This window comes from Echinops telfairi, unplaced genomic scaffold (assembly GCF_000313985.2).
Source record: "Echinops telfairi isolate 266 unplaced genomic scaffold, ASM31398v2 ScPeMD7_3533;HRSCAF=4204_0, whole genome shotgun sequence".
NCBI lineage: Eukaryota > Metazoa > Chordata > Mammalia > Afrosoricida > Tenrecidae > Echinops > Echinops telfairi.
Genome location: NW_022107431.1, coordinates 82,733,667 through 82,745,502, shown reverse-complemented (window position 1 = coordinate 82,745,502; position 11,836 = coordinate 82,733,667). Strand labels below are relative to the sequence as shown.

Below are 11,836 nucleotides of genomic sequence, written 5' to 3'. Positions count from 1 at the left end.
CCCCCGCAGAGCAGCTGGTGATTTCCAACTGCTGACCTTGCGGTTAGTGGCACAGCTTGTAACCATGATATCACTGGGGCCCCTCACTTATTAGCAGGTAATGGACGGCTTCCAACGTGGTACTCTAGCCATAGGAGTATGAAATCCAAAATTATGTAGCAAAAGGGATTAGTATGGGAGTGCCATATTAATTGAGTATAAGCCCACTAGATCCTCAGTAGTACTTTGTGATTAATCATAAAAATTACAGATCACCTGCACTTTGCTTAGCTGACAGATCCACAAAAAGTAGAGACTTTAACAGTTCAAGAGGCCGGATCAGGCTGCTCACTTTTCCCCAGAAGATATGAATAGAGTTAAGTGAAAAGACTATCTTGATGAAAAATTAAATGGAATGGGATAATATAATTCTTTAATGATTGTGACAATTTGTTCTTATAAGCCTTGTTGGACTTAAAGGAAATTGAGAGTAATTGTGTTCAATTACATATCTGGCATTAAGTTCTTGGATAAATCTAATTTATCAAGTCTTCTGTTGAAAATAATATGAAATTTTAGAAAGCACATTCACTTTTAAAGCTTTTTAGGCAAGGAGCTGCCTTTTTTGGGTAAATAGTTGAAATGTTAGAACATTATCTAGTGTCACTTATAAATAAAAATATAAGGTTGAAAATTTGTAGGAAGGGTACTTAACACAGTGGTTAAGTAAATCTGATAAGTAGGTAACTGAAACACTGCTAACATAGTTTCCTTCTCTGTCTTTTTTTTTTGGGGCGGTGGGGTTATAGCCATTTAAAGATCGCTGTGAATGGTTCTATGAACATTTGCATTCAGGACAACCAGATTCAGACATGGTACACAGGCCAGTGAATGAAAACGATATCTTGCTGGTTCACAGAGGTATGTTTAACAAAGAAATGACTCTACATGTGAGGCAGAAAGTATTTTTTATTACAAAATTTATTATGTAAAATTAATCAGCGCTACATATTTAGATTCTATTTTTAGGAGTAGCTGTGAAGTTGTGTCAAAAGCAAATTGTGCAAAACTAAAACAAGGGATTGCTGTACGATTCCATGGAGAAGAAGGCATGGTGAGTATAAAAAATAAGCTATTTAGAGATCACTGTATATAAATGATTGAAATGTCATTGAATAAAGCTTAATATTTAATTTATATGAAAGAAACTTAATGTAATTTAATTTTGCTATTACATAGAAAACATTTCCCATATATTTGTTTTGATGCTTAATTTTATTTTTCTGAACTCAGGGTCAAGGTGTGGTGCGTGAGTGGTTTGATATTCTGTCTAATGAGATAGTCAATCCTGATTATGCATTGTTTACCCAGTCAGCTGATGGTAAGTCTGTTGGTCTAGATGACTTTTTTCTGTGATTTTTTTAAAGTTACTTTTTACCCTTTGGTTTCGACAGTAGCCTTGGGAATTAGAGTATTCCCACTGCATAGTAGAAGAAAGTGAAATTCAGATGTCTGCAGTCATACAGTTACTGAAAGAGAAAATCAGTGGAGCCTGATTCTGCCTAGCATATTCTTTTATCTGATCATTCAGTTCCCATGTTAATTCCAACTGGGAGCTAGCCTTGAAGGAGTTTCCATTTGTCTATATTTAAGTAAAATATTTTGTTAAAGTTGCCTTTTGTAGAATAGTAGCAGTAGATGGGAATTTTTTTTATTAATCCTAAAAGCCAAATTTTAGAAGTTGTGGTGTTGGATCTTAGTGCCCACATCAATAGCTCACTTATGGACCCTCCCATTATATACATTTCCCATTTTTGATAGTTTATCTGAGTATTTTGCACTATAACGCTATAGGCCTGGCAGTAGCAAATGCCAACCTATGTGTCCATTTGACTGCGTCATGGTTCTTAATTGTTTGACATTTGTGTAATGACATACTTTGGAAGGTACATTAGTCATCCTCTATTTTGTGATCTGCTGTAGTCATTCTCTGTTTTCACATAATGGCATATTGTGCACAAGGACCTGGTCTTTGGAACCTAACCATGTCAGTAGGTATAATTACGTAGGCCAAAAGCCCACCGGCATCAAGCAGTTTCTGACTCATAGTGACCCTCTGTAGGTTTTCCAAGGCTGTAAATCTTTGTGGAGCATCTTTTCCCCACTCAACAGCTGGTGAGTTGGACTTAGATCCAATGCTTATCCAGCAGTGCCATCAGGGCTCCATGTAATTATATATAGTGACCCTATTTATTGTTCTTTTCTAAGAGATCAAGGGCTGGCATCCCAAAAGCTCTTGTTTAACTGTATAGTACAGTAGTACAGATAGGAAACTGTCGACAAATTCTTTTAATGGTGCTTACAACCTCTAGAGTTGTGGTTTGACTAGATGGAAATGGTTACTTCTCATTTGTGCGAGATATATTTAAGAGCGCGTTTACTTAATAAAGATAAGTCTAAGTAAAGGTTAAGGTTATAGTTTTGAAATGCTCACACAGTACCCGCCCCCCCCCCTGAAAATTATGCATACCACACTCTCCTCAATCTTTAAATTGTTTTATAAAGAGAATGTTTCCTCTAAGAAGAAGAATGAGTCTAGGACAGGCCAGGAGGTGGGCCGCAGTGATGCCAGAGTACCGAAGGTTTTTTGGGACCCCTCAGGCACACATGAGTCTTTGAGATGACTTAAAAATGTGGGACTTGCCACTTAATCTCTGTAAGCTTTGATTATTTACCCTGAAGTGAATTTGATATCTGTAATTTGTTATAAGTTCTATGAGGTACCAAGTTTAGTTATTTAGGCCTAATTTTTGAAGATAGGCTTAATATTAGGACATTATATTTTATACTTGTTTCTTTTTAAAGTAGTTTCTTATTTTGAGTCCATTTATTTAGTTTCATACTTCAAAAACAGTTTGGTGTCGAATCATTAGAAGTATTTCCTCATGCTAGCAATTTATAACAACATATATTAAAGCGCTTAGACTATGAATATTGTGATTTATTTCAGTGTTCTATTTGGGTTCACACTTATTAGTAAATTGAACTATAGATCAAATAATTTCATGTTCTTTGCTTAGTAGATATGATGAAAATTAATATTTAGGGATTAATCGTGAGTATGGAAGTGGTGTGAATGGTTCACTTTACTGATCTATTGTTTGGCTGAAATATGATCTCTGAGAGTTGGTTCAGTTAAAGGCTTTTGAAGGCTTACGTCCAAGGGTCACATTCCCAGGGGTTCTCCTGGTCTCCATTAGACCAGTAAGTCTGGTCTTTTTATGATGCTGAACTTGGCTGTGAATTTGCTCCTCACTCTGTCCAGAACCTCTGTAGTGGTAGCTGGCCACTGTTTAGTGCTTCTTTTTCAGGCTGGTGGAGACTGTGGTTCATGTAGTCAATTAGTCCTTTGGATTAATTGTGTCCTGGAGTCTCTGATTTTCCTCACTCTTCTTTGTTCCAGATGGGAGGACATCAATAGTTATATCTTAGTGGATACTTTTCTTCATCTAACAAAACTTTGCTTTGTTTGTTAATATCAGTCTTTCCTTGTAACTGAGAGTGATTCTGAAAAGTTATTTACTAGTGAGTGGCTAGTTTCATGTGGACCATTTAAATTATTCAGCTGTAAGTGTCTAGATTTTCACTTTGTAGCTACCTAAGCTGGCCATGGCAGTTGAATCCAGTCCAGTAATAACTAGTAAATCAAAAGTTAATGAAATACAGAGTAGATTGCTACCAAAATGAAAATATTGAATGGTCACATATTTTACATTTCAATACTTCTTTCTGTTTTATTTTTTTTTGATGCTACTTCATTAAATATTTGTAATTTATTATTTTTTCTCTTAGTCCAACTACCTCCAATGTAGTATATACCATAAACTTACTAAATACGTGTTGAATGAATGAATGAACTTGTAATTTTAGCTAATGGTCATCACAGAAAACGAGAGGCGTAGTGCTGACTTTGGCCTTTTCCATTGCCCTCGATTTTGACAATATGGCCACTGTTTGTCACCGTTGTCATTTTGACTTTGACCTGGGTGTGGGGGTCCCTTTTTTGATCTCAAAAAACAATGAGTTATTTTATGGATTAAAGCAATTTTTTGTGTGACTTTTCTTCTAAATTCATTGACTAAACCTAACATTAATAGTAGTTGTACATAAAAAAATTTTTTTTCCTAATCTTGCTCTATTCCTTAAGAACCAAACCCTAGTGAGTGCAGCTGTAAGTAAAAGCGAATGAGTCCTGTCTACTCACTGCACAGCCTAGTAGTTATCGTGACAGTGTCTAGGAAAATGAGTGTGTGTGTGTGTGTGTGTGTGTGTGTGTGTTTGTGTGTGTGTGACTGGTATTTTTATAGATTATTTCCAGAGTCTCTCTGACTTATCTTCCAGCTTTCAGTATTCTAAAAATTTTCTCTGCACAAAGATCCAGATAAGTTCATGTGGTGAATTAATGATTATCTTCTGTACCTCCAGTTTCACTACTTATTCATATAGTGCACAAAGGGCATTCCTTTGAAAGTTTATACATATTATAACCTTGTATTTGCGGAAATTGTGTGAGAATTAGTTTACCTACATTATCTTTCTTTCCTGCATGTAGATTAAGAATAAACCATTTTGTGTTTTTCTTGACAGGAACAACCTTCCAGCCCAACAGCAACTCCTATGTCAATCCCGATCATTTGAATTATTTCCGGTTTGCTGGACAAATTTTGGGGTTAGCGCTGAATCATAGACAGTTGGTCAATATTTACTTTACAAGATCATTCTACAAGCACATTCTTGGTATGTTTCTCTTGTTCCTAATAACATTCTTTTAAAGTACTCTTCTTACAATTTTCAGGGAAAAGCTACATAGGCTAGTGATAACCTTTTGGATTAGCTAACAATGTTTGGATAACATTTTTATTTTGACTTGAGACTGTCTATGTGCATAAAGCGCGTAGGGGCCTGGAATAAAAAATAAAAAAGGCCTATACTTTTGACATTTCTGCTGCAAGCTTTCCCTTCTATTTAAAGTGTGTGTATGTTATGTCAGGAATGCATCTTAATATGAAGTACTTAAGATACTTTTCATCTTTGATTTTCATAATGATTTCATAATGACATTTTTGTAGGACAATTATATTGTGAGAAGTGCGGAAGTGTGATAAAGAAGCTTAGTTGAACAGATTTTGAAATACTGGAATTGTCTGTCACCCATTTAAACTGTGCTGTGAATTGAATTATATTTTGTAGTTTTAAAGAATATCTGTAGAGGGCAGTGTTTAACCATTAAACAGACAAGGAAAGGCCAAAAAAAGTTACATAACCATTATATGCTGGCTTTTCCCCCTCTTTTCTTATTTAAGGTATTCCTGTAAATTACCAAGATGTGGCATCCATTGATCCAGAATATGCCAAAAATTTGCAGTGGATCTTAGACAATGATATTAGTGATCTGGGGCTAGAACTGACTTTTTCTGTTGAGACTGATGTGTTCGGAGCCATGGAGGAGGTGCCTTTGAAACCTGGGGGTGGAAGTATTCTTGTGACACAAGATAACAAAGTAGGTATTTGAGTTTTTATCTTGGCCATTGTTTGTAACTTGGCACTGATCATTTTCTAACTACTTTAAACTCTTCTGGTCATTTTCTAACTACTTTGAGCTCTCCTGATATTTATTAGAAAGAGTTATACTGTATGGTTTTATAACAAATAAAACATTTAAATCAACAACACCAACAACAAAACAAACCCACACTCACTACCCTCGAATCAGTTCCAACACAGAGGAACCCTGTCGCCCTATAGGGTAGGCTAGAACTGCCCTGTGGGTTTCCAAGACTGCCACTCTTCCTGGGAGTAGATAGCCTCGCCTTTTCCTTGCTTAAAGTACCAACGCCGTCCTATCAGGTCAGTTTCTCCAACATTATATTAGGATCATTTTATGATCGTGCTAGCAATGCTGGCTGGTTCTTGAAGCAGCCTAGGGCACAATTTAGTAGATGCCATCATCGTATAAACTGGACAGATGTAAATTTGATAAGAAATAATGAACCCAGATCAATATAATATTTTTAATAATCACTGTTCATGTGAGATCCAGTAAATTTGACAGACTTCTTTACTATTTGATTTTTTAAATTTGTATTTACAACTTTTAAGTTTTATTTTGTTCTTTCCTGTTTGTACATATGACTTTTGTATCTTGGCCTGTGCTATACAGTTCCCTGTTGAAAGTCAGAGTGTGACTTCAGTGTACTGTGACGATGGTGAGGGGAGGGCTTGCAGTGAGTTGGCTTTAACTCATGGTAACCTCATGCTTCCCATATATTCGATACCTAGTGTAGGGTATTTGGAGTAAAAAGATCTGGACTTGAGTTACAGATCTGTGTGATCACCAGTAATAACTTTCGGTGAAATATGAGGAAAACTTTACCCCTTCCTGCAGTTGGATTATAATTCTCAGACAGCTTCAAAACTAACTCATTATTAAAAAAAACCAAAAAACAAAACAAAACAAAAAAGCTAACTCATTATTTAGAACAATGCCCAGGAAACTGTTCTGTTGATTATATTACTTAGTAAACTACCAATTAAAAATATTATTTTTTGTAACCAAAAGTCTTTACAGGAGTGGAAAGCCTCATCTCTTCCCCACAGAGCGGCAGGTGGTTCCAACCGCTGATCTTGCAGTGAGCAGCTCACTATGTTATTGCTGTGTCACCAGGCCCCTCTGGTCCTAACACAGGAGAGCTGCTTACAGTCATACCAAATAATCCAAAGAAGCGTTCCAGGGACGGAAAGTATGCCTACAATCTTCTAATTGTTAGATTGTTCACCTTGTGGTGCATTTGTTATTTTATTTTACACTGGAGACCTGCCTTCAATTAAGGGTAAATGAAATCCTACACTCTTTATTAAGTACATGATTACTGTACACCAGAGAACTTTAAACATGACTCCTGCCTCTGAATTTATGATATCTAACAAGTGGGCTGGTCATTCTTTCAGATATATAAGGGAGCTTCTAAAAATTGTGAGAAAAATTCCATCATCTTTTAATTCTATTTTCCATGGACTTTTGGGAAGCCCCTGTGTATTGTGTGCAGACCCATGTTCACAGTGGTATGATACAGAGTTAGAATAATACTGACAGTTCCTACCAGGAAATGGCATGGGTTTTGTGTAGATTTTTAAAAAGTTTATTAACTCAGAGAGTATATTCTTTATTTGTTAGTCTAGTCTGAGGTTAGAGTACTTTTAGCACATTAACGAGTTTGAAACTTTTGTTTTTAAGTTTAATTATTCTCCACTAAATTAATTATAGCTAACCTGAGTTTTAAATATTCTGATAATGGAGGTAGAAACAGGACCTCATTAACTAATCAGTGCTGCATAGACTCAGCTTTCAGTTTTCTTTCATAAATATATTTCACAATAAATTGAGCCTCTTCATTTGTAATATTACCAGGAAGAGTCTAGTGTCCCTGTTGCTGCTTAAATATTTAATGCTTATTAAATGAGTGATCTGATTTATCCACAGATTAAACCATCTTAGAAATGTACTTATAACTGTGGTGAAGTGAATTTCTTAATACAACACTTCTCACCAGAAAAGCAGTCTCCTGGGACACCAAAACTGAAATCATAGACATTTGTGCTTAGGTCTTCAGTTCTAGCTCTTGGAACTGAAGAGTAAGCTAAATGCAGCCAGTCTTCTGTTGCTCATGCCGACTGTTTCATGTTGAAAACTTAATGAGTTTTCAATATTGACATCTCTTTTGCCTTGAAATTCATACCATACTAACCATAACATCTATCCAGGCTGGGAGGAGAGAGAAAGGGGAGTTGAGAGGGGCAGAACATCAGAGAATGCAGGGGAATTCAACATGGAAGTTGAAATTTCAGAGGAGAAATGTTAAGTAGTCACTCAGGGGAAGTAAGTAAAGGGAGAAGGAAAGACCCTGCATAGATAACAGAGCATGACACAGTAGCTCAGAATTGTGGCGCTTGACTTATATTGAAAAGTAACCAAGTGGAAAAATGAAGAAGTGGGAGGGGTGGAACGGGACCAAATCCTGAGAGACTTTGCAATTCTGACAAAAGACAAAACAACTTCTGAAGGCTGTGGGGATAATTGCATATAATCAAGAAAGAAATGATAGGATAGAATTTTGTTTTGCTTTGTTTTAAATCAGACGCAGCTTGGCATGTGGAGAATGGGCTGAAGTAGAAGGCTGAGACGTTGTTCTGAGGAAAGCCTACATGAGGGCTATAATAAGGCTTTGGAAATGAGAATGGAGCAAATGGGTTCATTTTCAGCTTTTGAGGATATCTAGAACTTCTAAAACTTGGTAATTGAGTGGGAAGATGAGACAGGAAGGACTCGAGAGTAACTACCATTTTACGGGTTGAGTTCTTGAGTGACTGGTGTCATTGCCAACCTACATCTGCACCCACTGTATTATCCTCAGTGTTACTTTCTATTGATAATAGTAACTTCTCTCTAGCAGATCTAGTGGCCTCGATTGGTGAATTAGTCTTGGGCTCCTACCTGTAGCGTTGGCAGTTCCTAGCCACCAGCTGCTCCCCTCCTTGGGAGAAAGATGCAGTTGTTGGCACTCCTGTAATGATTTTTGGTCTTGCCATCCTATAGAGAGTTCTTCTCTTTCCTACCGGGTTATTTTGAGTTGGAATAGGCTTGATGCCCGTGAGTAAACACTGGATATGCTTCATGCATTTGAACTGTGTTCTTGTCCGTTTCTCATTTCACATGACAACCTTTTGGGATTGTTATTTCTCTTTATTAGCTGTGGAAACAGCTTTAAAAACATCTGATGTTTATTGGGTGCTTTTAATGGGACTGGCATTGTTTGAAGTTCTTTATGTATATTAATGTAATACTTTAGCGCACTATCACGTGCAGATTGAGGGTATAGAGAGGGGTTAAGTAGCTTCCTCCAGAAATACATGGCTAACAAGTGGCACAACTGAAATGTGACCCAGTAAATCTGTAAATTTTAAGCCTGAATTCTTAGCTGTAATACTGTTTCTTTAGATGATATATAAATGCCTCAGGTCTCGAAAGTGGTAACTGGTCAACTCTCAGTTTAAATCAAAGTCTGTGTGACTAAAGCAGTATATGTGATTGAGGTAGCAAATACAAATTCAGTATGTTCTCCCCATTTCCTTTTTATGTAGTTAATATACTTTATTGCTTGATTTAGTTCACGTACAAACATGTTTGAATGCACATACTTCAAAAAGTTTGTGCAAAAACCATCATCTTTTAATTTCACTTTCCGCGAACTTTTTGAAGCCTTCATCATAAAAGCACAAAATATAGCCTTGTGCGTAGAGATTATTGATTTAAAGTGAATTTTTATTAACATCTTCAGGAAAGTATACTGTGATAGGTTATTTTTTAACCTTGAAAACTTTAAAAATAATTCAAGTCTAATATATTGAGTATATGCGTATGTTACTAGGCAGTTTTAAAATTATCTTCACTGTTTTCCTGTAAACAAGGAGAACACAGTTTTCCTTGAGTTTTAATTAATAGGTCCAAAACATTCACTTTAAAGATCACCAAATCTGTAAAATGATAACATGAAGGATCACTATTTTCAATGATTAAATTTGTTCCAAGGAGTCTGAAGTAATAGGATTTTTAGCAGACTATCAATCCCTGTGACTGCTTTGTGACTTAGAAATAAGAGTACATTTGTAAATAGTAAATTATTGAAAAATACTACATGATAAAATACACTCCTTTTGGTTACTCTATTTTTTGAAAATAGCGCTTCATAACTAATGCCCAAACACATATAACGTGTGGAAATGATGAAGTTAAATAAAACTGTTGGGGAATAGAGCAACCATGCATGTCGACATTTTTAGTGAGAAAATTTGGCCTTATTCACCTGTCCTTCCATATTACAGTTAAATCTTACCATTCTGTTTATTTTTTTATTTCCCCTCCTGTTTAATTTCTTTAATGCCTTGTGTAAGGATTCTTGGCAGTATTTTGGTTTAAATGTTGGGCTGCTAACCTCATGATTGGCAGTTCAAACCGACCAGCCACTTCACAGGAGAGTTTGTCTGCTCCTGTAAAGATTTATAGTCTCAGAAACCCGATATGGGTTGTCTGTGAGTTGAAATTGGCTCAGTGGCAGTGCGTTTTGTTTTGTTTTTAGTTATATGTATAGAATAGTCCAGTACGTTACTTTTGATCGTAGTTATATAATACAAGTATGGGATAATTATACAATCATGGTCAAGAAGTCCTGTATCTCTAGTTAGGTACCTCACTGCCATCAAGTTGACTCTGACTTAGATAGTTACCTGTAGGTTTCCAAGATAGTACCTCTTTATAAGAGTGGAAAGCCTCGTCTTTCTCCCATAGAGCTGCTGGTGGTTTCAAACAGCTAACCTTGTGGTTGGTAGCTTAACACACTATGCCACTAGGGCTCAAGTTAGGCAATCCCTTTGGCAATTGGAAAACAACCAATCAAAGTGGCGTGTTTATTTAAGATGATCATTGTGTAGCACATTGCCTCAACAGTTCATTGTGAAAACCATTAAGTTGTTAGGTCTTCTTGTTTTGTAGTTTAATTAGTATTAATTTAAGTCAGCAGCTTGTAGAAAAATTAGCCTAGCACAGTAATTAAAATATTATGTAAGGGGGTGTATTTGTGCATTTAGCAAAAATGAATAAAATGTGTGTTTTTTGCCCTCTGTCCCCAGAGTGCATTAGAACTACTTATTTTATCAAAGAACCATGGTATCTCTTTTGAGTTTTCGGTGGAGCTTCTCAATGAGAATTCTTATGGAGCAGAGCAATAATAAAGAACCTAAACTCGGAAGATTTTATTACCAAATAGTAATAAACAGTAAATTGAACTATGCCAAAGACTATGCCGTTTAGAATGTTACTTGCGAGGGGAAAGCAAACAAACCAAAAGACACCTGCTGCGGACAGTATACACGTGACCAAGTCTGTCAGTCTCCTGAGGAACAAATGTCTAGTACCTTCTGAAAGCTCTAACTCTTATTCTTAAGTAAATGTAATTTACTTAAGAACTCTCTTATGGAATAGTGAAAAAGATTTTCAGATGAATTAATTCTATAGTCCTCTGCTCTACCAGCTGACCTATCGAAGGGAGCACGAAAAAGATTTCCAGTAAGAGAAATCGCTTTCAAGAAACGTGTCAGTTTTCAACGATGTTTGCGCTCCCCATTCAATCCGTTGAAGACATAATAGATTCAAAGCTTGAAAACATTAAAATTTATGACATGTATTATTCTGGTAAGCATGGTTCTGCCTTGGTGAATGAGTGTTTTGAAATTTTGCTCTCTCCCTAACTTTGATTGTTTTTGTAAATAATGTCCAATCCCTTAAGAGTTTAATCTATACAAGTCAACAATGAATCTGAATAGATTTTGGATCAAGTCTGAAAAGTTGATCCAAACTTGTATGATTTCTAGTTCTCGACTATGTTTTAAATTCAGTATCATTGGTTAAATTAATGACACTATCAGTAGGTCAGATTTTATACGTTGAACACCAAGGACAGAAGACCTGATGAGGGTGTGGGAGGACATGACAAACATCATACTTGAAGAAAACAAAGGTGATTAAAAAGACGGCAACAAAAGAAAAGATCAAAGTGAATGTCAGAATAGACTCTGAAACTTGCTCTTAATTGTAGAGTCGCTAAGGCTAATGAAAGAAATGATGGATTCAAAAACCTGAATAGAAAATTCTGAAGGGCAAGCTCAAGAAGGCAAAGCCAAATACCAGGATGAACTGTGCAAAGACATAGAAGTAGAAAGCCAAAAGGATAGAGAACAAGTTCAG

At 36.1% G+C, this 11,836-nt stretch overlaps 1 protein-coding gene across 1 annotated transcript in view; it reads left to right on the top strand.

The window, feature by feature from the left end:
• Window positions 1–11,836, top strand: part of HACE1 (HECT domain and ankyrin repeat containing E3 ubiquitin protein ligase 1) — a 105,285-nt gene that overhangs the window by 70,497 nt on the left and 22,952 nt on the right. Inside the window, 5 exon segments of the mRNA XM_045294315.1 lie at window positions 789–900; window positions 996–1,093; window positions 1,273–1,360; window positions 4,627–4,776; window positions 5,343–5,539. Coding sequence (XP_045150250.1) covers window positions 789–900; window positions 996–1,093; window positions 1,273–1,360; window positions 4,627–4,776; window positions 5,343–5,539 — 645 coding nt within the window.